Below are 22,245 nucleotides of genomic sequence, written 5' to 3' on the forward strand. Positions count from 1 at the left end.
CCACCCTCTGTAAAAAAAAACTTTAAGGAATTTGTTTAGCCGAAGATCCCAAGTCGGTAAAAGAGCAGCGATGCAATGTGCTTGCTTGCATCACTGCCAGTGGAAGGGCCTTCACGAGAGAGAGAGCACTCAGTAAGCTTTCCCCATGAAGGGTATTTTGGTCTACTTTTTCACTGTGGCCAGACGCCTTGGTTAGAGGCGACAATACCTAACCGCTCTCCCCCCACTGCACAAGCCCGGCTGATCGACTGGATCGCTGTCGGCACGTGCGTTTAGAGCGGTGGTTCTTCACCTTTACTGCAGCCTCTCATCCCCTTTGGTTCTCAGAAAGGGCATCTCGCACCCACAGGGCCGTGCGTGCAACCGAGGTCAAGAACCACTGCTTTCAGAGTATTTGGCTGCTATGCATTTCCACACGATAAACCACCGCGTTGCGCTTGTGATAGCCAGTTCGCTTCTGAAAAATATCTATTTTGCGCAGTGGGCCTTACCTGGTCAAAATAAAATAGTTATTCGTTTTTAAATAGATGTGACGAACCAATGTTATACAGCTGGGAGGACCCATGGTTTTGAAATTTGCCCAATGTTTGAACTGCCTGTGCCTTGTGATCGAACCGGTGACCTCGGTGTGCTAATCATTACACCGTGGCAGCAATCGTCTCGAGCAGGACATGAAAAGGGTCCCGAGACTTCTTGGAGGCGTCCCTGGCATGCAGTGCAATGGCTATGTGATGTGTACGTGAAGCCCTTTGTTGATTCACTGGCTACATGGTCTGTGTGCTCGCACACGTGGACACGGAGTCGTGGTGTTCGCCTATTGGGAGACCCGAAGAAGTTGTGTTTGACGGGTTCGTCTCTAAGTTTACGTAGCCCTCGTGAGACAGAGAGAGAGAGAGACAAGAGGGTGATTTTTACTGAGATGGGAGAAACGTAGGCAAAGAGTAGAGATGTGACTAAGAGATGTAAATGAGTTCGGTGTTTTATGTTCCCGTAATTCGCGTGTTTTACTTTATTTGCATTTTGATTGAGCTTATTGCTTTAAATTAATCTCTCGTGATAATAAATCCAGGCGCCATCGAGCTGCTTGGCCATCTAAGACACGTGTTGATTTGAAGCTTTCGTGACTGCAGGGATCCATACTCTTTGGTTCTTTCGGTAAAGTCACGTAGAGTAAGACGAGTGTTCTTTACCGATTTTCAAAGGGGGGGCAGGGGGGGTACTTTCGCCGATAGGACATCATCAGCGTGAGTGGGTTTCCGCCACACCATTTGAAACCATTGTTGAGTTTGACGGCAACACGACGATGCTGATGATGGTGGTGGGGTGGTGTTTTCACGATTTGTCTATTGTCCGGGGCCGCACTAAAGGCCATCAGGGACCGCCAGTGGCCGGCAGGGCCTTGCAATGAAGAACACTGATCTCAGATTTTGCTTAGTTTGCTCATGGATAGCCCTGCCTGTGTCCACCCGCACACACCCATGTCTAAAAAGCCAATGAAAATCAATTCTCACTGGCGACAGATGCGCATCGCTCAGCGCTCTGTGGGCCTGAGTAGGCATTGGCACTGACCTCATATAATATACATAATAATTAACAACCTTTTTGTTAATCAACTGATTTACTAAGGACCTTCCCATGCTGTGTCATAATGATGATTGTTTCAGCATTCTTCACCAAGCTAGTCATTGCGGGTATCTAAAGCAACCCGACCAATCTAGGTTTTCGCAGCTCTGCTGTTTCGTCGCTGATGTGTGTTCCATGTTCACATCCACCGCAGAGACGGAGTGATTCAATCAACTCGTACGCAGGAGCCACGTGGGTTGTTGCATCGCAAGACAGGGAGACGTGGCGATGGCTTTGGTGAGGCCTTCATCCAGCAGTGGGTAGAGCATGGCTGTGACGACGGTGCTCGTGATGATGATGATATTGGTGATGGGTAATGGGGTCCCGCAGCTATGGTTTGCTCGCCCATTGGGGACCATGCACAGGAATCAGAATATGTATTATACTGGTGAATCCGATGAACTATAAAGCTCTTTCACAGATGTCATTTTGGGGTAGCCCCCTTTTTAATTCATAACATCCTAGTGAGATGACAGACGAGATACTGCACTGACAAGAGGCAGAGATGTATGGAGCTGAGGATTATATCCTGAGCCACTATTTGTATCCATTCCAAATGTTTCGATTTAAAGCTTTCGTGACTGCAGGGATTCATCTTCTTGGTTCTTTCGGTAAAGTCACGTAGAAGGGAAGTAATAAAATAATAAAAATAAAACATAATAAAATAAAATACTATAATTCTCACAATTTTATTGTTTTATTTTTATTATTGTATTACTTCCCTTCTACGTGACTTTACCGAAAGAACCAAAAAGAAGTTCCAAATGTGTTACGAATTTCCACTGAGCTACTTTGGGGGTCTTGCGCCCTTTCTCGGGTTGCTTCTGGACGAGGCGCGTCCACAGCTCACCCCCCTCCGTAACGTTCCACGTGATGGCAGCAGAGGCCCCTGATCGGGTAGGGAAGAGACGGAGATGACAGCCAGGACGAGAGATGGGCAGCAGCAGCAGCGTTGGGAACGAGATGATAGACCGCTTTAAACCTGGGGTTGGGTAAAAAATTAACTAAACTTTAAAGGTCACGGCATAGACACCACGCACACATTCTTTGTTCTGACGTTTGAACTAATTGTACCGATCCCCCCCCCCCACACACCCCAATTGGTAGGAAGCAACAACTTGGAGCAGGCAATAAACCGCCCGGGCTGTGAATGAGGGCGCCACGAAAGGGTTTAATGTCACGGCGCCGTGGTCGAAGTGCACAATTCACATTCAGGGGGCCCGCGGGGTTAAAATCCTGGTGGCAGATTGATTCTGAACCACGATCATTATCATCGTCATCAGAAGGATAGGTAAAATATTTACCCCCTTTGTGGAAATGAAACGTGGTTAAACATCTCGGCGCAAAGAAACTCCCGCAGGGCAATCCGGTGACTCGGTTTGTTTAATCACAGCAACAGCCACTGATGAGCTCCACCCAACAAAGACAAAGATCCCCCGTATAGGCTGTAGAGACTGTTGGGGCCAAGTGCCGTTCGCGAGTCGCACGCGGAGGGGTGGGTGGGTGGCCAGCAATCACGCCCCAGTGGCGATGTTTACACACCACACCAGCTACTCATTTGAGGCCGAGTCGACCTCGGGGAGAGGCCCAGGACCGGTTCAGGTAATCGTCGCCGGTGTTGGCCGTGAGCGGGAATCGAACTCGGCTCGCTGGGTTCGTAGCATAGTGCGCTAACCACTGCACCACCACTCCCCTCGAGTGACACAACACGGACACACAAGTCTCCTCCCGTACAGCCGACGGCAGGCTGTCGAATGGGGCAGGTGTTGTTCGCGAGCACCCATGAAGGTTGGCGTGTTTAGAACCATGCACTGAGATTTTTTAGATTATGTTGGTGCTAGAAATGTCCAACTGATGGGGCCACTTTGTTGAGCTGTCATTTGTGGCCAAGTCGCTTCTGATAAGTGAATGCCTCAGTGGGCTGTGCCTGGTAGGATGGGGAATGGTTTGGTGTTATAGTTGTTTGTGTTTGGGTGATTTGTTTACTTTTCTTGTACTGTGTTTATATTGTTTGTTGTTGTAACGTTCTTACCCGCTCCGACTGGACACCTGTGAAAAAGAGCTTTATACTCTTTGGTTCTTTCGGTAAAGTCAAGTAGAACGAAATGAAATAATAGTAGAATACGACGTTTCGATTGCAACACAAGCAACCATCATCAGGTACAAATGAATGAGACAAACAAACCTAGTAAACTCAGAAATACAATGCGATACAACACAGAGAGTCGGCTAACATAACAGTCAACGCCCCACCTGGTTGATTACGTTCTTCCAAAGATTGCTAAATTTGAGAGAGAGACATAACATAGACACGGAGACACAAAGACAGACACACAAGCAGAGAGAGACACACACATAGAACCAAAGAGTAATAATTGGGTGCTGTGGCCAGCACCACACCCGGCAGCTTTCATCTTCCCAGCGTCGATGTCTCAATACTGCAGCCGGGTACTCGTTTAGGGCCGAGTCGACCTAGTGGCGACCTCGGCAGCGGTTTGGGATATTCGCCACCGCTGCAGGCCGTGGGTGGAAAACGTCGAACACGTGCCACTCGTTTCGCAGACACACGCAAGACACAAACCGCACATATGCGTTCTCATCTTGTATGCATTGTTAAATTTAATAAGTGGTTTATTTTGTGTGTTTTTTAATTTGTACATAAATTGAATAGGAGCACGAGGAAGCTTTACAAGACGACCGTTTTCAGTGGCGATCAAAACGATGAACGGCAGCGTCTCGGATGCAACGCTATAGGCATGCGCTAAGGGGGAAATCATACAATTGATAGCAACGTAAGAAAAACAGCACTTAAAGTGAAGATTACCACTCAAGAGAAGAAAAAAACATCTACTCTTACAATTACAAATATACACTCTTCGCTATATAGTTCATTCTTTTTTTCTTCTTACGTTTTTTTTTAAACAAAAGGGATAGTCAATAATAATCATCATCATGATGCTTTGTCATATACACATACCATGTTGAAGAACCTCTTAAAAGACTAGTCGGCTGTTAGGGGTATTCATCCCAACGATTTCCAGCACAAGGTAAAGTATTTTCCCCCCACTCAACAACAACAACAACATCATCAGGTGGCGGTGAGGGAGTTGGTGCTTTTCACCACGAATCCTGACCAACGTCCAATAACTTAAGGATGAATTAACTTTGCTGGTTGATGATAATACAACGGGGCCTAATTGCCGGAGAGGCGGGGTGTAATGTGTCTATTTTGAACTTCTTTCGCACCGTACGTAGCCTCAACCGTGCTCATCGAAGGTGCGGGAAATGAATTTATTCAGTGATTTATTGATGAGAGAATATATTGAGGGTGGGGGGGGATTAAAGACCGGTCAAATGGATGGGAAAATGTCATCCTCAGGCCTTGCAAGAACGTAGTACATTATTTCAGAAGTGACGATTGCTTGCTTTAGAACACTCAACCTTTGTACATGCACGATCTACGTTTCCGCCTCTGCTACAGGCACGCTCTTTCAAGCAGATCGTATCGTCGGGGCAAGCGTTGTTAGGGAGCAACTGTTAAGGTTGCCCGGGCACCGCATTACAAAACTAATTGCGGGTGGCACCACCGAGGGCCAGTCTCACCACAGAACGACCCCAACAATTGATCGATCACAAAGTGAGAACCCATTCTATCGACCCGTGGTGACAATCACGATGGACTAAGTCAATGCTCGAAGCGCGGAAGATCAGACGCGAAAGTGCACATTCTGCTTAACAACAAACGGCAAATATTTAGAACACCACTTGGAGCCACTTTGCTGCAAATTAAACCACCTCAACTTCCCTCTTTTCAAATCAGACAGTGAAAATGTCCTTAATGTGCCCAAACAAGTCCCCCCCGCCACCCCCCTCCTGTGGCGGAAATTCCACATTCCCATGGCGTGGGCTTCGTTTATTATTGGGACAACCACATGATTCTCCTCGATGATCATCTCCTCTGCACACCCTACCCGTGTCTGCCCCCCCCCACCACCACACTCTCACAACTCCAAGCGCCCACAGCACCACTTGCTTGCACGTGCACGAACCAATTAGATCCACAACAACAATCCAACTACCGAGTGTTACCGTTCCATTGCCTGTCCCATACGCTCAGATTGTCAACAGACGTGGAACCTTTCAGGACATTCATCGGCGAGCCTTAAACCCGGGCCTACTAACATCCCGTGCACCGCCTTGCGGGCAAACGACATCGGTTTCGCCGTAGACATGCTGCTCCCCGCCATGGGAATGTGGAATTTGCCATCACTGGCTCAGGGTGGCCAACACCCCGAGCCCGGGAAACCCACATTTGTGTTTGCTTGTTACGGCCATGGTGACCCCAGTGTTATCACGCACACCTTTCATTTGCTAACGTACGTTCGTGGCTGCCCTTAGTAGCACTGGAGACGGTCACCCAAAAACCAGAGGCTTGACCGGTCCCACGCCACGCCTTGAATTTACAAGCGCGGTCCCCTGCCTTATTTTTTAAGGAGTAATTTTCAGTCCGTCTTGCGATTAGTCGTTATAAGTGGCCCACCTGGAGTAGGGTACAATTTTCGTTAAAAGAAATGCCATCAAACCACCGGTGTTGTGACGTATGCCTTGTCACGCAGTATTGAAGGAAACTCACAGCCAAGGTCAGATGTCATCACGGCCAGCACCCCTTGACGACGATCAGTGTCGCGGATGTCATCGGGGGTGCCCCCCCCCAAATCGCAAGACGGCACAAACGAGCGCAGCACGTGGTCGCGTCGCGGATGGGCACGTGTTTTCATTGAAGAGGCTTATTGAACCTTCACGAAGCACGCCGAATGGTTTTCGGTAGCTGATGCACAAGTTATAATTTGGCATCATTTTCTCGTCTTAAAATTATCTCCGCACGCCACTCGAGGCTTCCGATTTTGTTGTCGTTATGCCGCAGTGAGCGCCGTTGTACGCGAGTTAAAAACGATTTGGGAAAACAGATTTGGACGGACCGTAATTATACCTCCGCGAGATTTAATTCCCCCAATGAATACATTTCGGACGCGGTGACTGATGTTCAGATAAATGGAGTCATTTCTCTGACCTTGAATTAGGAACCCATTAAGTTGTCATTACAGTTATTAAAATAGAATAGATTGGACAAATTCGCATTTGCGATCCGTACCAATAACTCGTGTGGATATTTCTTCTCGACCACTGCCAACGGCCGATGATTACCACGTGAAAGGGCGCTTAAACTGTAATGGTTTCAGCCCAACATTGGTGGTGATCCACGAATTCATTACGTGCACGGCCTTTGACCCCCAACTGCAGTGTGCGGATTGACGGCGCTGCATAAATTCATTCATCTAAAATGAAACATTTCCAGGTGACATATTTCGCAATCCTTCCAACACTCCGGGTAAATTATGCGACACTGCATCGTGCGAACGTTTAAACACTGCAAAAATTAGTGGTGCGTTGATTATGCGGATAACAACCAATGAACGTACGATTTTGTTTTAGTACGTGCGTGTATGTGTGCTTGTTTACATATTACCACGTACAATTCATTAGAATAGAGCCATCGGTAGTGCCAAGAACTCTCCGGGCATGAGAACGTCACGTTAAAATCCTGGCTAATGTTGCCTCAACATCATCACCATCACCATCATCACCTCTTCTCCAGGGTATGTAAATGGAACGCTCCCGCCACCGCGATGAGGTTTGCCCCAACAGTTCGTAAGGGGAGGCGACCGCGGTTGTTGTGGCCGTCAAGTTAGACGATGACCTATCGTACGCAGAGTTGACGTCGGAGTCGCAGAAGAAGCCGCATTGGCCAATCGGCGACGTGCGGGCTGCCCAACTTTAAACAACGACAACCCACGCTTGCCCCGATCACGACCTGCGAACTCAACACTGAAGTGCAACTTTTGGCTCGAGAGCCCAGAGTGGAGTTCAGAAACATGCGTTTAGATTTCGATTTAAAGCTTTCGTGACTACAGGGATTCCTCTTCTTGATTCTTTCGGTAAAGTCACGTAGAAGGGAAGTAATAAAATAATAAAACATAAAATAATTCTCACGACGTTTAGGCCACAACGCAAACAGCCGTCCTCAGGTGAGCAGCTGTCCTCGATAGACCTGGTCTTCACCTGAGGACGGCTGCTTGCATTGTGGCCGAAACGTTGTGGGAAATATTGTATTATGTTTTATTTTATTACTTTATTATTTCCCTTCTACGTGACTTTACCGAAAGAACCAAGAAGATGCGTTTAGATTGTTTGGCTGCTGCTCTACATTTCCACGTAATGCTAAGCCACTTCGGTGAGCGATCATTTGTGGCCAGGTCGCTTCTGAAAAACAAGCTAATAGCTCAGTGGGCTTTAGCTGGTTAAATAACATTTTTTTTTGAGTGATTTGCTTACCTTTCCAAAACGTTGCACTCCTAACGTATTTTTGTATTGTGTGTTGTGGTAACGTTCTGACGCCCCCCTACTTGACATCTGTGAAAAAGAGCTTTATAGCTCATGGGATTCCTCCTGCAGTATAAATACACATCGATTCCGATTCTGGAGTTAGTTGCCCGTTGAGTGATGGAACGAATCGAGACCTGATCCTCACGGCGATCGTAATGAATGTCCGTGTGTAGAATTAGCGACTCGATTCAAGATTAAATTATTGTTTTGCCAGCTTGGCGAGTGTAGTGGCTGGAGGGGGGTGGGGGGGGGAGATCACGTGAATTCATTACAAAAAAACATCCGATTGGAAACAAAAACATTCTTACAGGTGCGATTCGATGCGTATATGCATCGTGAACTGAATACCAATCGATGAATTGGTGCATCATTAGCGCAAGTCGCCTACGAGCACAGGGCAATGCTCAAGGTGCCTCCATATAAAATGGGTCTCCTCGCATTAAAACACTTTGAGTGGCTTTCAAACAATCGTACAAAAATATATTAGAGTAAGTATAGTCCACAGGGGAGAGAGAGAGAGGCGTGCCGTATAAACAAGCATATGTTCACAAGTTTAATCGAGATTGTCCTTTTCCATGGAGCTAAGGCCACCTGTAACCATCAAGGCGACGACACCCTGAGAGTGTGGAGCTTGCGCACGATGCACCAGACACGTATTCGTTATTATCCAGCCTGGGCGCTCGCTCGCAAATCGGGAAGGTCGCACGTTCCAAGTCCGCGGTGAGGGAGCGGCGGCTCATCACATCGTCGTCATCATTATCATTACTCGCTCGGAGAAGGATAAATATGAGTATCACGGCTGTCCTGTGGATACACTTACCACCCCCCCCCCACCCCACCCCTGTCAGAGAAATGTGGAATTTCCTCCACTGGATAAAGGGCAATGGACAAGCGTCCCGGAGAGATGAGTCGTCGGCTTTCTCAAACTCGTGAAAACTCAAGTAGAAATTGAACATTGGTTTTTTTGTAAGATTTTTTTTCTTTATTTTAACATTTGAACCCTTATTAGAAGATTGCATGCACAGAGTGAAAAGTCAAAAGTGGGGATTTTTTTTCTATGCCAAAATATTTTTTTCTTCCCACCTCGACTTTTGCGTCACAAAGTCATACAAAGCAAAGCCTCAACGGTCGAAACTGAAATACTGCCAATCAAAACGTCAGCCACGATTCGGGTTGAATATTAATGCCGCTTCGAGCGAGTTGGGGTGGGGGGAGAAGTTGCCATCACGTGAACGTGCTGGCGAAATCGTGGGGAAAGGAGGTTCACCATCGCGCTAGAAAAATAAACTAAATCTCGAGCACGCTTATTTTGTCGACGTTGAGCGTGTTAGTTCGAGATAACGGGTTAAATCGAGTGTATTCGTCGCAAATGCTCACCCCCCCCACCCTACCTAAAGTAAAATTATTAACAACAACAATCTCTTTTAACACTGAGCTTCCAGTTTTTAAGGCCGACGGGAAAAACTGCTACACGCTAGAAAGCCGAAACCGTCGCAAGGAATCGTGAAAATTTAGTACAAAATGCGACCGCTAATCGATGAATTAACAATCCGTGGAAGCAAACTTGCAAATTCCCGACACGTCATTTCCTTTGCTCGTCGGCAAATATAAATCGGATTGGTTGTAATAAATGATCAACTCGCAATCGACGACGACGACAACAAAATCTACGCTTCCGTAATCGTGGTAAAATTCATTCAGATGAACTGAAGGAGCGGACTCCGTGATTTTCGTAGGTCATAGTTCGTGACCTTTAACCCGGGCGGACCGTTTACAAATCTGCGAGCTACATCCAAATGTTCCTCTATTCAATAACAAAGAAGGAAACTAAAAATAATAATAAAATAAAATACAATATCCTATCAATCCACATAACTGTCCAGTCAATTACCGCAAACTGACCGCGTGCCATGTGAGCCAAGTGCATTGTGGGAGTAGCGTGGGGGAGTTAGGGGCGGTAGGTGCGTGTGTGTGTGTGTGGGAGAATAAATCATGGTAAAAGTGTATTTGCCGCTCTATATAATCACCATGCGTGTTTAATATCATACACATATATGTTGTATTTTCTCTGACGAGGGACAAGAGGGAGGTGAGTCGGGGCAGACTATGGCAGGTTAAACGCATACACTGATTTTGACGATGTCCGTGTGTTCACTCCGGAATCGTCTTGGGTGTTGTTGGGGAAGTGGCAGCAGCAGCTTTGTGGTTCTGGTTTGAGCGGCAATCAAACTCCAACGCGAAGTGACAGTTCCAGGCGAGGCATGCAGGCGTTAATCCAAGTTTGTAAAACAATAATCTATCCGTCCGTTTGGGTATCTGAAGTTTCAAAGACAAAGATTCTGGCCCTCCCACGAGGTCGTCAGCCTTAAATTGCAGCCTTCGGCACCGGGATGAGAAAAGTCTGCCGAGCGCATGGTGGTGGCTGCCACCCACCCGCTCGTGCGCCGTGCTGGCCACAACGAACGCTCGCTCACAGCACTGGCCCAAATATTATTTGCCGGCTGTATAGGGGATCTCTGCCTTTAGCGTCCGTGTGTCTTATCCGCTTGTCCGTTCTGTCAAAAGCATCTACTCCTACAGACACAAACAAACGTTGACAGATGTGGTCTCGGTGGAATCAGGACGATCCCCGAGGAGTTTATAAGATACGACAACGTTATTTTGTCCGCCACAGAAGTTCAGCGAATGACAACGTTAGCACGAGCCAGCGCCGAGAGTCCAAATGAGGATGGCCTTTGCTTCGTGACAAGAAGTCGAGAGCATGGCTCTGAAATTACTAAAGAAAGAAAAAAAAGGAAAACTTCCGAGATTGTCACCTGCTTAAAACCAAGGCCACGAGCTGCCACTGAGGGGGGGGGGGGGGGGGGGGGGGGGAGGCACCAATGGGCAAAAAGGGAAAGGCTGAGAGAACGGGAGACTGGGAAGATGGGAGATCAAAAGGCTCGGCTGGGAGGCTGGGAGGCTGGGAATGGCAGATTGGGAGGTTGGAAGGCAGGGATATTAAGAGGGTAAATGATTTCTGGGAATTTGGTTTGGAGGCTAGGAGGCAAGGAGGAGCTTGGGGATATTGGGGGAGGAGGAGGAGGTAGGGAGGAGGTTGTAATTTGGGAAGTCGGTTGGGAGGGTTGGGACATGAGGAGTGAGGGGGGCTGAGAAGCTCGGTGGCCGGGAACTGCGAGGGAGACCGTGGGGGAGCCTGTGGGGCCGTGGGTTGCTGGGAGGTTTCGCTCTGGAGGCTGAGGCTGTGCGGCTGCAGTGGATGAAAAGGGCCGTGCGCGCTGTGAGCTTTTGGGGGTGGGTTGGGTGGTGGGGGGGGGGTAGGTGGGTAGGGGGCGGTGAGTGCACAACGTGCGAACTTCAGAAGCTGCTGAACAGCTCCTTCTTCTTGCTCCAGTCCATGGGGGGCGCGCGCCGGCCACCGCGCTTCCGCACGAACTTCTCCTTGGCGTCCGCCACGCTGAGGCGCAGGTCGAGGCCGACCTCGGCAAACGGGTCCCGCTTGGCGTCCCCGTCGCTCGCCTGCAAGGGGAAGAGCGGCGAGCCGTGCGTTAGACCGCAGGCGGGGCACACGGCGGCACGCGCGCGCAGAGCGCCTCCCCAACTCCCGCTCGGCGGAAAGGTTTCCACTAAAGCGTGGCGCCTATAATGTACGCGCGTGCATACGTTGAGCTTCGTTCGCACACCGTTCGTAGCCAACCGTAGCCTAACCCCCCCCCGCCGCCACTACGTTCTGCCAAGCTTTGTCAAGTCCTTGCGCCAAATGTGAGCGGCGGAGTGCCGACGTCGCTAGGCACGTGCAAGTGGGTTGATAAGTGATGTGTCTCTTTGCCGATTTCCTCATTCTGCTGACGGCAAAAAAGAACGAGCCAAAGTCTCTCGTATTGTTAATAGCAGAGAGAACAGTCTTAACATGTGCTTTGTTCAGCTGATCGGCTTCAAAGGTTGGACGTTCGTTAATGGGTGAATGTGCCGACGTGGCAAAGGATTGAGTTAACAGACTTTACGTTTAATCAGTAGCGAACGGCGGTGGCACGAGGCACGGTGCAAATCCACCCATCGTCTGCAATATTGCTTTTCCTTTGGTATTAATGGACATGGCGCCAAAGTTGAGACAGAGAGCTCTTGCCAGTAACACCTGCCAACAGAGCAGCATTTGCTTAACAAGCCCCGACTCTGCTGATGAGACCTATACACGATCAAAACCAGTCCCGTGTTTTCTTGCATAGAACTATAAACTATTAAAAAAACGATTTTTTATTTTACCAGGTAAGGCGCACTGAGCTAGCTATGTAGCTCTTTTTCAGAAGCGACCTGGCCACAAGTGATTGCTCAACGAAGTGGCTTATCACGTGGAAATTTGTAGCAGCCAAATACTCTAAACGCGTGTTTCTAAATGTGGAGGGAAAAACCGGGGGACCCGGAGAAAAATCCACGCGACCAAGGTGAACGAGACACTGCAAACTCCAAATATACAGCAGCAGGCGTCAGGGTCGGGATCGAACCCACGAACTCCTCCATACCAGGCAAGGAATATAACATCGGGCCACCGTGCCGTGATGTTATAGTCTGCTGCTGGGTAATATTGATGTGGAAAGCCAATAGGTAGATGCACTAGAACATTTCTTAAATTTTACACCGAATAATAACGCACAATGGGTGTGGACCAAAATTGTGATTTTTCCACGACCCCTTCAAAGCGTACGAGGCCTTGGTCGGGACGCAATTCCCACCACGTTTACTCTGCCCCAGAGGTGGCGGTGCAGCCCTGAAATTGCTCGCTCACGCCGCTGCTGGCGGAAGAGCCTCCACCGGAGGTCACCTCTGGAGGTTATTGCGGCCTGCCCAGCCACGCCGGCAAGACAATCTTGGAAGAGCGAGCGAGTGCCCACAACTTTACCTCACCACGCGAACTACCAAACGACTGTCAGCGGTGCGCCCATTCATACTGCTGGGTGGACCAGAAACTCGCACCATTGCGTCAACTGCCACGCCAGGAGATCGCACCGGCGACCTCTAAGATTGCAAGCGCAGCAAGCATGATCACCATTACACCGCTGTGTACGGATGTACGTACGGTGTTGAACTGCTCGCGCACCGTACGTAACCAACCACGTTAATCGGAGGTGCGGTGGGGGGGGAGGTGTGGCCTCGCTTCACCGCCTTCAAGTTTGTTTTTTAAACAACACGGCGGCGAGTCACACAACTTGCAGATGCAGTGGATGAAATGCAGCCAAGACAAAACACGCGCTCTCGTTGAGATGTTTCTAACGGCTGCCGGGTGGCGGTTTCGTGGGCTCGTAATGGCTTTTGCCAGAGACAGGGAGCAGGCGGTGATGAGATCATGGGTTCAAATCCGGGTTTCAGCTGCTCATGATTTTACTGGATTATCCGTGTTTAGCAAGCTAATGGTGACGCGCTAACCACTGCACTACCGCTCGCAACAAATACGGTCGCACACAAACGCACGCGCTCACACGCACACACGGCTAGCGAATTCTAAGACGGGAGGTGGACAGTGCCGGGCAGGGGACAGGAAGGGGGGGGGGGGTGTCAACGAGGACACGATGGCTCACGGTGACGTGGCTCGGGCCCAACCACCGGGGCTTGGTCGTGTGGCCCGTTTTCAACGGCAGGCACGCAGGGGGACGTGGGAAAAGTTCCGCAGATTAATTAAACATTAGACGCCACACTGCATCGTTCTTTAAACAAGCACCTTATCAATTAATTGTGTTGTTTCCAAACAGCATTTGTCTTTTGTTGTTTGGCAAGAGGCGCAGGAGTACACACTGTGTCCCCTGTGCAAGTCTGGCAGTAAATATAGTTTTTTTTTACTTTTGTATTGAGCCACGATTTTTATGTGTTATAGTTTGTTTGCCAAATTATCTCCCGATTGGGTTTAATTGCGCCACGGGCATAGCGATGTGAGATGAAGAAGAAATATCAGCACCGAAGGGAACGGCCCGCAGAAGATGACATTGCAGAACTACTTCTGAAGGTCGGTTGAACAGGCCTCTCATTGGAAAACGTGGATTGATTGTTATATACAGTATATGGTCACATGACAATAGGAGTTTGTCACATGACCATCAACTAAGTATTTAGTATTCAGAGTGAGAATAAGCTGAATCGAATCATAAAGAAAACAAAACATTTTCGGGTGTCCGATTTGAAGGAAACTACTTGAGCAGTGCACTTTGAAATCTAAAATAACTAATTTCTTTAGAACTGCTTTTTGTGTTTAGTTTGTTGTCCTTCCCCCACGCACCTCCTTGTTGGCTACGTACGGTGCGAAAAAGGTTAAAAATGTATACATACATACACACACACACAAACAAGATCAATTCCTCCACTTATTAGAAAGTGGTCAGGCCTGACAGTGAATAGGCAGCCAAAGGAGATATTATGCTCAAAGCGGACGTCAACCAGGGAGACGGAGCGGTGACATGCGTTCACGTGCAGGAGCCCTCCGGATTGTTGCATTGTGAGAACGTGAAGAACGGTGATGCTTTGGAAAGCCTCTCGTCCAGCAGTGGATAAATCATGGCCGATGACCGTTTGAAAAACAACACATTTTTGTTTCTTATTCACGTGCGTTCGAGATGCATAAAATACGAACGTTCAACTATCAACATTTGTCTTGGACACGATAAGGAGACTTGTTTTTTAAGCACGTGTACTTATCTTGCTACGCCTCCAACGCATTTTTATTACGAACGTACTCGCGACTTGCGTGAGAATCAACACGGAACCCCGTAGCGCGTAGCCTCAAAAGGGTTGGTGTGTTAGAGCGGTCACAAGTCACTGGGCCCACACCAACAACTTGCACAACACTTATCACCAAAAAAAAGCCGCTCGACACATTCGTCAATAACGCTGTGCAGGCCTTACAGGGAAGCAAAACCATAACGGGCGACGTTTCGGGCAATGGCCCTTCTTCAATGGTCACAATGAGAATCTATATTTAGACTGGCGGAATCCGATGAGCTACAATCTCTCTTTTCTCACAATGGTTGGTTTCTCTCTGCCCCGACGACAGCGGTGGGCCGCTCTCGACAGCGCCCCCAACAACAACAACAACGACGACGCGTGGAGGAAGAGGACATTGTGGATGCATCCTCCGATGACCGCCCCGATAGAACCACGAGCGTTCCGGTGGGACGAGTGAACTTCTCCACTCGGCTGCCCCAATGCAAACACGGCGTACTCTGGTGCAACAAGCGAATTCCACTCTGCCACCACACCCTGGATGCCGTGGAATGGCTCACAACATAAACAAATAATACAATTGTAGCCCTGTTGCCTTTTTTGTTCAAACGCGGTGTGAAAGCGGACGATAGTTCGTCGCACTCGAGCACGACTGCCAACGCAGTCTCGCCAAAAAAATTATTATTACTTTAATTCACAGTCAACTGAAACCTGTATGCCCGTTGAACTTCTTTCACACCGTACGTAGCCAAACGTGTGAATCGGAGGTGCGGGGGAAGGACAACAAACTAAACACGGAAAGCAGTTCTAAAGAAATAAGTTGTCAATCCAGATGATTTAACAGTGCATTCGCTCCAGTGATTTCCTAATATCGGAAGGAAAAGCGCGTTCCAGACGGCCGCAGAAGCGCATCCGACAAGCGCGCGAAACCTGGATTCGAATCAGGCTTTCACCGTCGTCTGGTCGAGTGCCCGGGACCACGGGTTTCGTAATCGTCGCAACGCTCATCAATTAGGCCGTGGCTGAAAAGAGGAGAATCGGAAGCGCGAGAAGAGGGCCACCCCCGCGTGTCCGTGCCTCGTTAGTCGGTAATTGCGGTCACGTTAGGGACGCGCAACGCCGCCGCACCGCGGCCAATGCGACCACGGCCCACTGGGCTCATTTAACGAGCGCTCGCTAATGGCACGACCAAAATAGTAACGGAGGTATAGTAGCAATAATAAAACCTTGCGTCGCGGCTACAACCGAAGCGAGTACACGACTACGTTGGGGTTCGTAGCGCGAGGGGGGGCGGGGGACAAGGGGGAGGGGGGTGCCCTGGAGGTGGGGTGGGGCGTGTGATGACGGAGATATCTTCCTCCAACGGTGGATTGGTCATGGCTGACAATATTGATGATGATGGTGGTGGAGATGCCTCCATCCAGACGGTGGATTCCCCATGATTTACGATGATGATATAGAATACAGGACACACACACGTGCAGGTATCGGACACACATTCGATGGCAGGAGCAAGAACAAATGCCGCTGGGTTTAAGCGCAGCGAACGCGGTGTTATCGACCGGGAGCTGCTCGCAGTCGAGAGAGCCACAGAGAGCTCCTGTGGACACGCGGCTGTGTGAGCGGGGCTCACCGGAGGGGAGTACGGGGAGGGTGGAGAGTCGCCGGGCTGCTTGGGAGACGGAGGCTCGCTGCTGTTATTCTCGGAGAGGCTTCCGTTGGTCTGAATGCCACAGATACAAAGATTCACCACCCCCCCCGATGTTAGCCACACAAGACTGTCTTCATACACAGAGTTGTAACGTCTTTGTCTTCCTAGTGGTGATGTTTACACACCGCACCAGGTACTCGTTTGAGGCGGGAATTGAACTCGGATAGCCAGGTTCGTAGCGTAGCGCTAACCGCTACACCACCGCTCCATACACACACACACACACGGAGGGTGGGGGGTGGTAAACTATAACTCCCTTTAAGAGAGCACTCGGATACAAGCATGGTGTGTGCAACACAAACATGTGCTTCAGTGTGGATTTCAGTCATGAACGTATTCGGGTCAAAGTGCCTCCCTGTTCAAATTACTACTAGGCTATGTCAATCTGTTTTTTTTTTTTTTAACCAGTGGTGGAAATTCCTCATTCTTATGGTGCAAAACAGTTTTTTCCATTGGCTAACCACTGTTGTCTATCAATCAAATCGTTGTTGCTCATTGCATCGAGTCAAAAAGGTTGTTCCCACCCTGCCATGTCCTGTAACCGCCACCACTGCTAACGTCTTAGGCCATCGTCATCCTTGTAGCTAATTGGGGCCTTGCCAGCGGAAATTACAAAACCCGAGTGCGAGTTCTGTCGATGGGCCTAATCAATTACTTCCCGGGATTTCAAACCATACAATTTTGTTTTATTAAGTTGAGGCATCCTGGTCACACCGCAAGCTGGACAATACGAATTGTAATCGTAAAATAGAGCAATGTTTGTGGGAGTGAGAATTCTTCACTGTTCTCAGGAAGTATTTACCACTGACACAGAAACTATTTGGTGAGAAATTATGGCCCCGTTGGCGAGATGTTAACGACATCACCAGGTATATAGGAGGTCGCGGGTTCGATCCCGACCCTAACGCCTGTATATTTGGTGTTTGGGTGTCTCTTTTCCCGTATTCGTGTGGATTTTTCTCTGGGTCTTCCAGGTTTTCCCCCATACATTTAGAATCAACGTGCTTTTAGAGTCTTTGGCTGCTGCGAATTTCCGCTTGATGAGCCACTTCGTTGAGCTAACATTTGTGATAGCCAGGTCACTTCTGAATAAGAGCTCAGCGGGGCCTTACTTGGAAATATCAATAATTATTTAGTTTAATCGACCAATCGTCTCTTCGCAGTCCATCACGCGAGATACTCCTTTTGTGGGGAGTCGGTAGCGGTTGGTGTCGCGAGGATGGGTGAGCCCGAACAAAAGGAACATGGAATTTTCACCGCTAGCTCGGTACCATCACCGACGGAGACAGACACCACCACCGCCACCACCACCACCACCGCCCCCCCGCCCCACGCTCATTTGAGCAGAGAAACCGCTTGGCCTCGGCGGCCGTGTGAGTGCGGCGACGCCGTAGATAAACGAGTTGCGTACCCGGCTCTTCGGCGTCCCGTTCGGCAGGGGCTGTGGCAAGGGACCTGAGAAATAAAAAAAAAAGCACAAAAAAAACAGGAGGTGAAGCACGGCGATGAAACGCGATAGCGTTAAGTTGGTTTAACACGTAGTAGGCTTTCGCGACCAATATGGTTCATAATAAAGGTTATTGGGTGACATCGTAAGTAGTATAAATGTTGTGTCGTAACCCTCCACCACTCGAAACAGCCAGTAAGGTTTATCACGTAAACAACGCGCAAATTCGTTACAACTACAGCCCACCGGTGTGTTGGAGAATAAATCCACAACATTTACAATTTGAGTAGTATGACGTTTCGCTGGTAATTACATCCAGCATCATCAGGCGATTTGCCAGAATGGTTAAGTTTGTGGCGGCCGCGCGCCATGCCACTCTCCGCGATGTTCTCAGCGTGTCCGGCCCGTCGATGTCCGACGTTTTCGCCAGAGAAGCTCCCAGCGCAAGCGAAACGTCACGCATCGTGCCAAACAACTCGGGCTCAGAATCTTTATTTTAAACTGGAGGAGGAATCCGATGATCTGCGACGCTATTTTTTTCCACACATGTCCAGTAGGGCCACGGGGTCAGCAAGTTACAGCAGCAGACAAGCCGAAACAACGACAGGAGTGCAACATAGAGAGAAATTGTACGCAAGTCACGAAATAGAAATAGTCAATAAACAATTAAACTTCTCATGTAACTCCGATTTATGACGCTTGGGCCAGGCAGCAAGGCGGCGTTGTGCAACACGGCGCAGGAACACGCACAGCGGACGACCCCCCCCCCCCCCACTCCACTCCCACAACCGCGATGGACCCCGTGTTGCCAATAAACGCAAAAGGTACCGGGCGGAGGGGGGGCCGGGGGGGAGCGAGCAGGGGGGCAGCGGGGGGGGGGGGGGGGTGCAAATGCGCAGGACGCCAAGCAGGGGGAGCGCCGGCGGGTCGCATTCTCCCCGAAGCGAGAGCGACAGAGCGACAGAGCGACAGAGCGACAGAGCGACAGAGCGACAGAGCGACAGAGCGACAGAGCGACAGAGCGACAGAGCGACAGAGCGACAGAGCGCCGCTTGTTTTCCCCGCATCAACCCGTGCCACCCTGTCACCCCCTCTCCCTCCCAACACCACGCGCAGCCACCCCCGCCACTCAAGAGGCTTTGGATCAAAAAGGGGGGGGGGAAAAAAGCATAATTACGCGCGTGAAGGCTCTGCTTTGTTCGAGAACGATACTTTGCTGCAAATAAATAAATAAGCAAGGCTTAAAACCGCGGCCACCACCCCCGCCGCCGCCGCCGAAACGCGCTGCGCAGGCCTCGTGATGGCGAGCTGGGCCGTGAGCGGCTTGCAAGGGTTTGGCGATGGGGCAGCTGATGCGATCCTATTTTCTGCGCTCAACTGACCGCAACGGGACAGAACAGTTGCTCGTTGCGTGCGTGCAGTGTCTCGCGCCGTTAAGTAACCGCTCGGGAGTCGATGGCAAACGCGATATTGTTGGGAGGCTCGCCGCAACACACGGACCAATTATGTTGAGGAACATTTGTGGGTGGTTATATTACATTCTCTTGCGTGCGGAAATATGTTCAGGAGCTAAATATCAATGTCGGTCCGCTAGCCATCAGGCGGCTTCAGGAGAGAGAGAGAATTTGTGTAGCTTTGCCATTCCTCCTCCATTGAAGAGGCGTGCAAGACTGCAGTGGTTTAACTCTGTGGTTCCATAGTTTGGGTTGCATGGCCACAGTTGCGCACAACTGCGGATTGCCCTTCATTTGTCGTTTATAAAGGGGATGTACACGCATCGACCTAAACTAAACAATTTTTTTGTATTCTTGGTTCTTTCGGTAAAGTCACGTAGAAGGGAAATAATAAAGTAATAAAAATAAAACATAATAAAATAGTGAGAATTATTATATTAGTATATTATTTTATTATGCTTTATTTTTTTATTTTATTATTTCCCTTCTACGTGACTTTACCGAGAGAACCAAGAAGATGAATCCCTGTAGTCACGAAAGCTTTAAATCGAAATACATTTTTTTGTATTTTATCAGGTCAGGCCCACTGAGCTATAGGAGCTCTATTTCAGAAGCGAAATGGCCACAGATGATAGCTCAACGAAAGTGGATGATCATCACGTGGAAATTCTATGCAGCTAAATACTCTGAGACGCGTGATGTTGATTCTCGATGTGGAGGGGAACTCTGGTGATGTTCTTGGTGGGACGCGGCCCGAACCCTTTCCCGTTCCGATGACGTACGTGTAGGCCATCGGAACAGAACCTGAAGGAAAGCTAAGATTAAAATGACTTTAAATTTCGATTTAAAGCTTTCGTGACTGCAGGGATTCATCTTCTTGGTTCTTTCGGTAAAGTCACGTAGAAGGGAAGTAATAAAATAATAAAAATAAAACATAATAAAAGAATTCTCACGACGTTTCGGCCACAACGCAAGCAGCCGTCTTCAGGTGACGCTGTCGCCTCGACAGACCTGGTTTCACCTGAGGACGGCTGCTTGCGTTGTGGCCGAAACGTCGTGAGAATTATTTTATTATGCTTTATTTTTATTATGTTATTACTTCCCTCCTACGTGACTTAACCGAAAGAACCAAGAAGATAAAATGACTTTTTTGTACCGAGGCTCCCACAAGGCCATGCGGGAGGGCGTGTGGCACAGTTTGGCACGCCAGCTATCATAGATCAGCGGTCGTGTTGCTACGGTTCTCTGCGGTGAGCGCAATGTCTTTACAAACATCGGCGCTACGCCTCTCTAAATAATATTCACGCTGACCCCTTGTGCCTTCCGAGAATCGGCGGCGAACGGGACCCACCCTGAAACTTGCAGTCGCCTTGAACGGAAATGGGTTAAACACAACCGATACCATCATCTCGGTGAAATGGACGTCGTTAATTCGAATCCAGATATGATCAGCAGAGCTACATTTGTGGGTAGTAATCATAATAATATTCGCAGGGCTTTGTCAATCCACTGCTGGATTAAAGAACACCCTGTACGCTTATTGCCATTTCTTTCGTCCTGAACCAAGTTATTCACAGCGCCACGTGAGGGCGCTTCCATCTGAAACTTGGGATTGGCGAAACACAAGCCGGACATATGAGTGGGAGAAAACTTAATGACCTCATATTTTGCTAATAACGTCGTTACTACTACTACTGTGTATAACGCCCAAAGGAAATGAACGGCAGGAAGCGTTAGGACTTTAAGAGAGGAGGCTGCAAAGATGGGCGCCACCGTGGCGAGATGTTATCTCCCTGGCCTGGTATGCAGGAGGTCATGGGTTCGATCCCTAACCTGACACCTGCTGTCTATTTTTAGTTTGCATGTCTCCCCGTGGTCACGTGGATATGTCTCCAGGTCCTCCGATCCCCCCCCGCCGCCCCCACATTTTTAATCAACACGTGTTCAAGTGCATTTGGCTGCTAGAAATTTCCACGTGATAAGCCACTTCTCGGTGGGTCATCGTTTGTGACAGCCAGGTCCGCTTCTCAATGAGAGCTATGGAGCTCAGTGGGCCTCGCCTGGTAACATATAAAATAGTAGAAATAAGAATTCTCAGAAAGAATGCGAGCAAAGCAGAGGTTCACGTACGGCGCGTGCTCTTGGCCAACGGGAGGCATCCGTCTAGATGCGACGCAACGGGAAAACAACGGAATGAGAGAGAGCGCGGGACAGCTGCTGAAGGTGGACTCCGGGTTGTGAACTAAAGAGGTGGACGAGAGCGAGGTGGAGCGCTTTTCAACGGCCGGCCTTGACGAATCAATTTGCATTGGCGGCTATTATTATTATGATTAATAATGCTGGCACGTTCGACTGTTCCGTGCTCCGAGCGCGTCACGTTTGGCAGGGTTTGTTTAACGCTGGGCTACGCGCCCGCACCCCCACCCCCCCAACCCCACGCCAACTGAAACTTCACCCCACACCTCAGAGCTCAATTAAACTAACGACCGCCTTGAGGATGCGAGAATGTGAAAACAACAACGCGTTAATGAGCCCATCGGAAACTCCCAGGACGCTCCTCTCGCACACAACGAGCCATCGCAGCCGGAGCACAACGGCGGAGATGTGTGCGGCGAGGTGGCGAGGTTACGACGTGGCTCGGTAACAAAGAGGTGAGGTGGTGAGTTGGTGACATGGCGACGTAGTGAGGTGGTGAGGCGACGAGGTGGGGAGGTGACGAGGTGACAAAGAGTTGATGAGGTGGTGCCTGGCATGGTGATGCCCTGCTCCACATGTGCGTGTGTGCACACTGTGGAAGTTTTGGCAGCAAGGTTTGAGGCAGGCGAGTACTCGCCTGGGAGACTGTCTGGCAATACCAGGCG

The 22,245-nt window shown here is 49.4% G+C and overlaps 1 protein-coding gene across 1 annotated transcript in view; it reads right to left on the bottom strand.

Moving 5' to 3' along the window:
* Positions 1–4,233: 4,233 nt before the first annotated feature.
* LOC133346867 (Na(+)/H(+) exchange regulatory cofactor NHE-RF2-like) overlaps positions 4,234–22,245 on the bottom strand; it is an 88,279-nt gene continuing 70,267 nt past the window's right edge. The window contains exons 4-6 of the mRNA XM_061558702.1: positions 17,895–17,938; positions 16,406–16,495; positions 4,234–11,586 (exon numbers count right to left, since the gene is read on the bottom strand). Of these exons, the coding sequence (XP_061414686.1) occupies positions 11,425–11,586; positions 16,406–16,495; positions 17,895–17,938 (296 nt within the window). The 3' untranslated portion in view covers positions 4,234–11,424. The remainder of the gene's footprint in view (positions 11,587–16,405; positions 16,496–17,894; positions 17,939–22,245) is intronic.

This window comes from Lethenteron reissneri, chromosome 3 (assembly GCF_015708825.2).
Source record: "Lethenteron reissneri isolate LAM-NWPU_2019-01 chromosome 3, ASM1570882v1, whole genome shotgun sequence".
Classification (NCBI taxonomy): Eukaryota; Metazoa; Chordata; class Hyperoartia; order Petromyzontiformes; family Petromyzontidae; genus Lethenteron; species Lethenteron reissneri.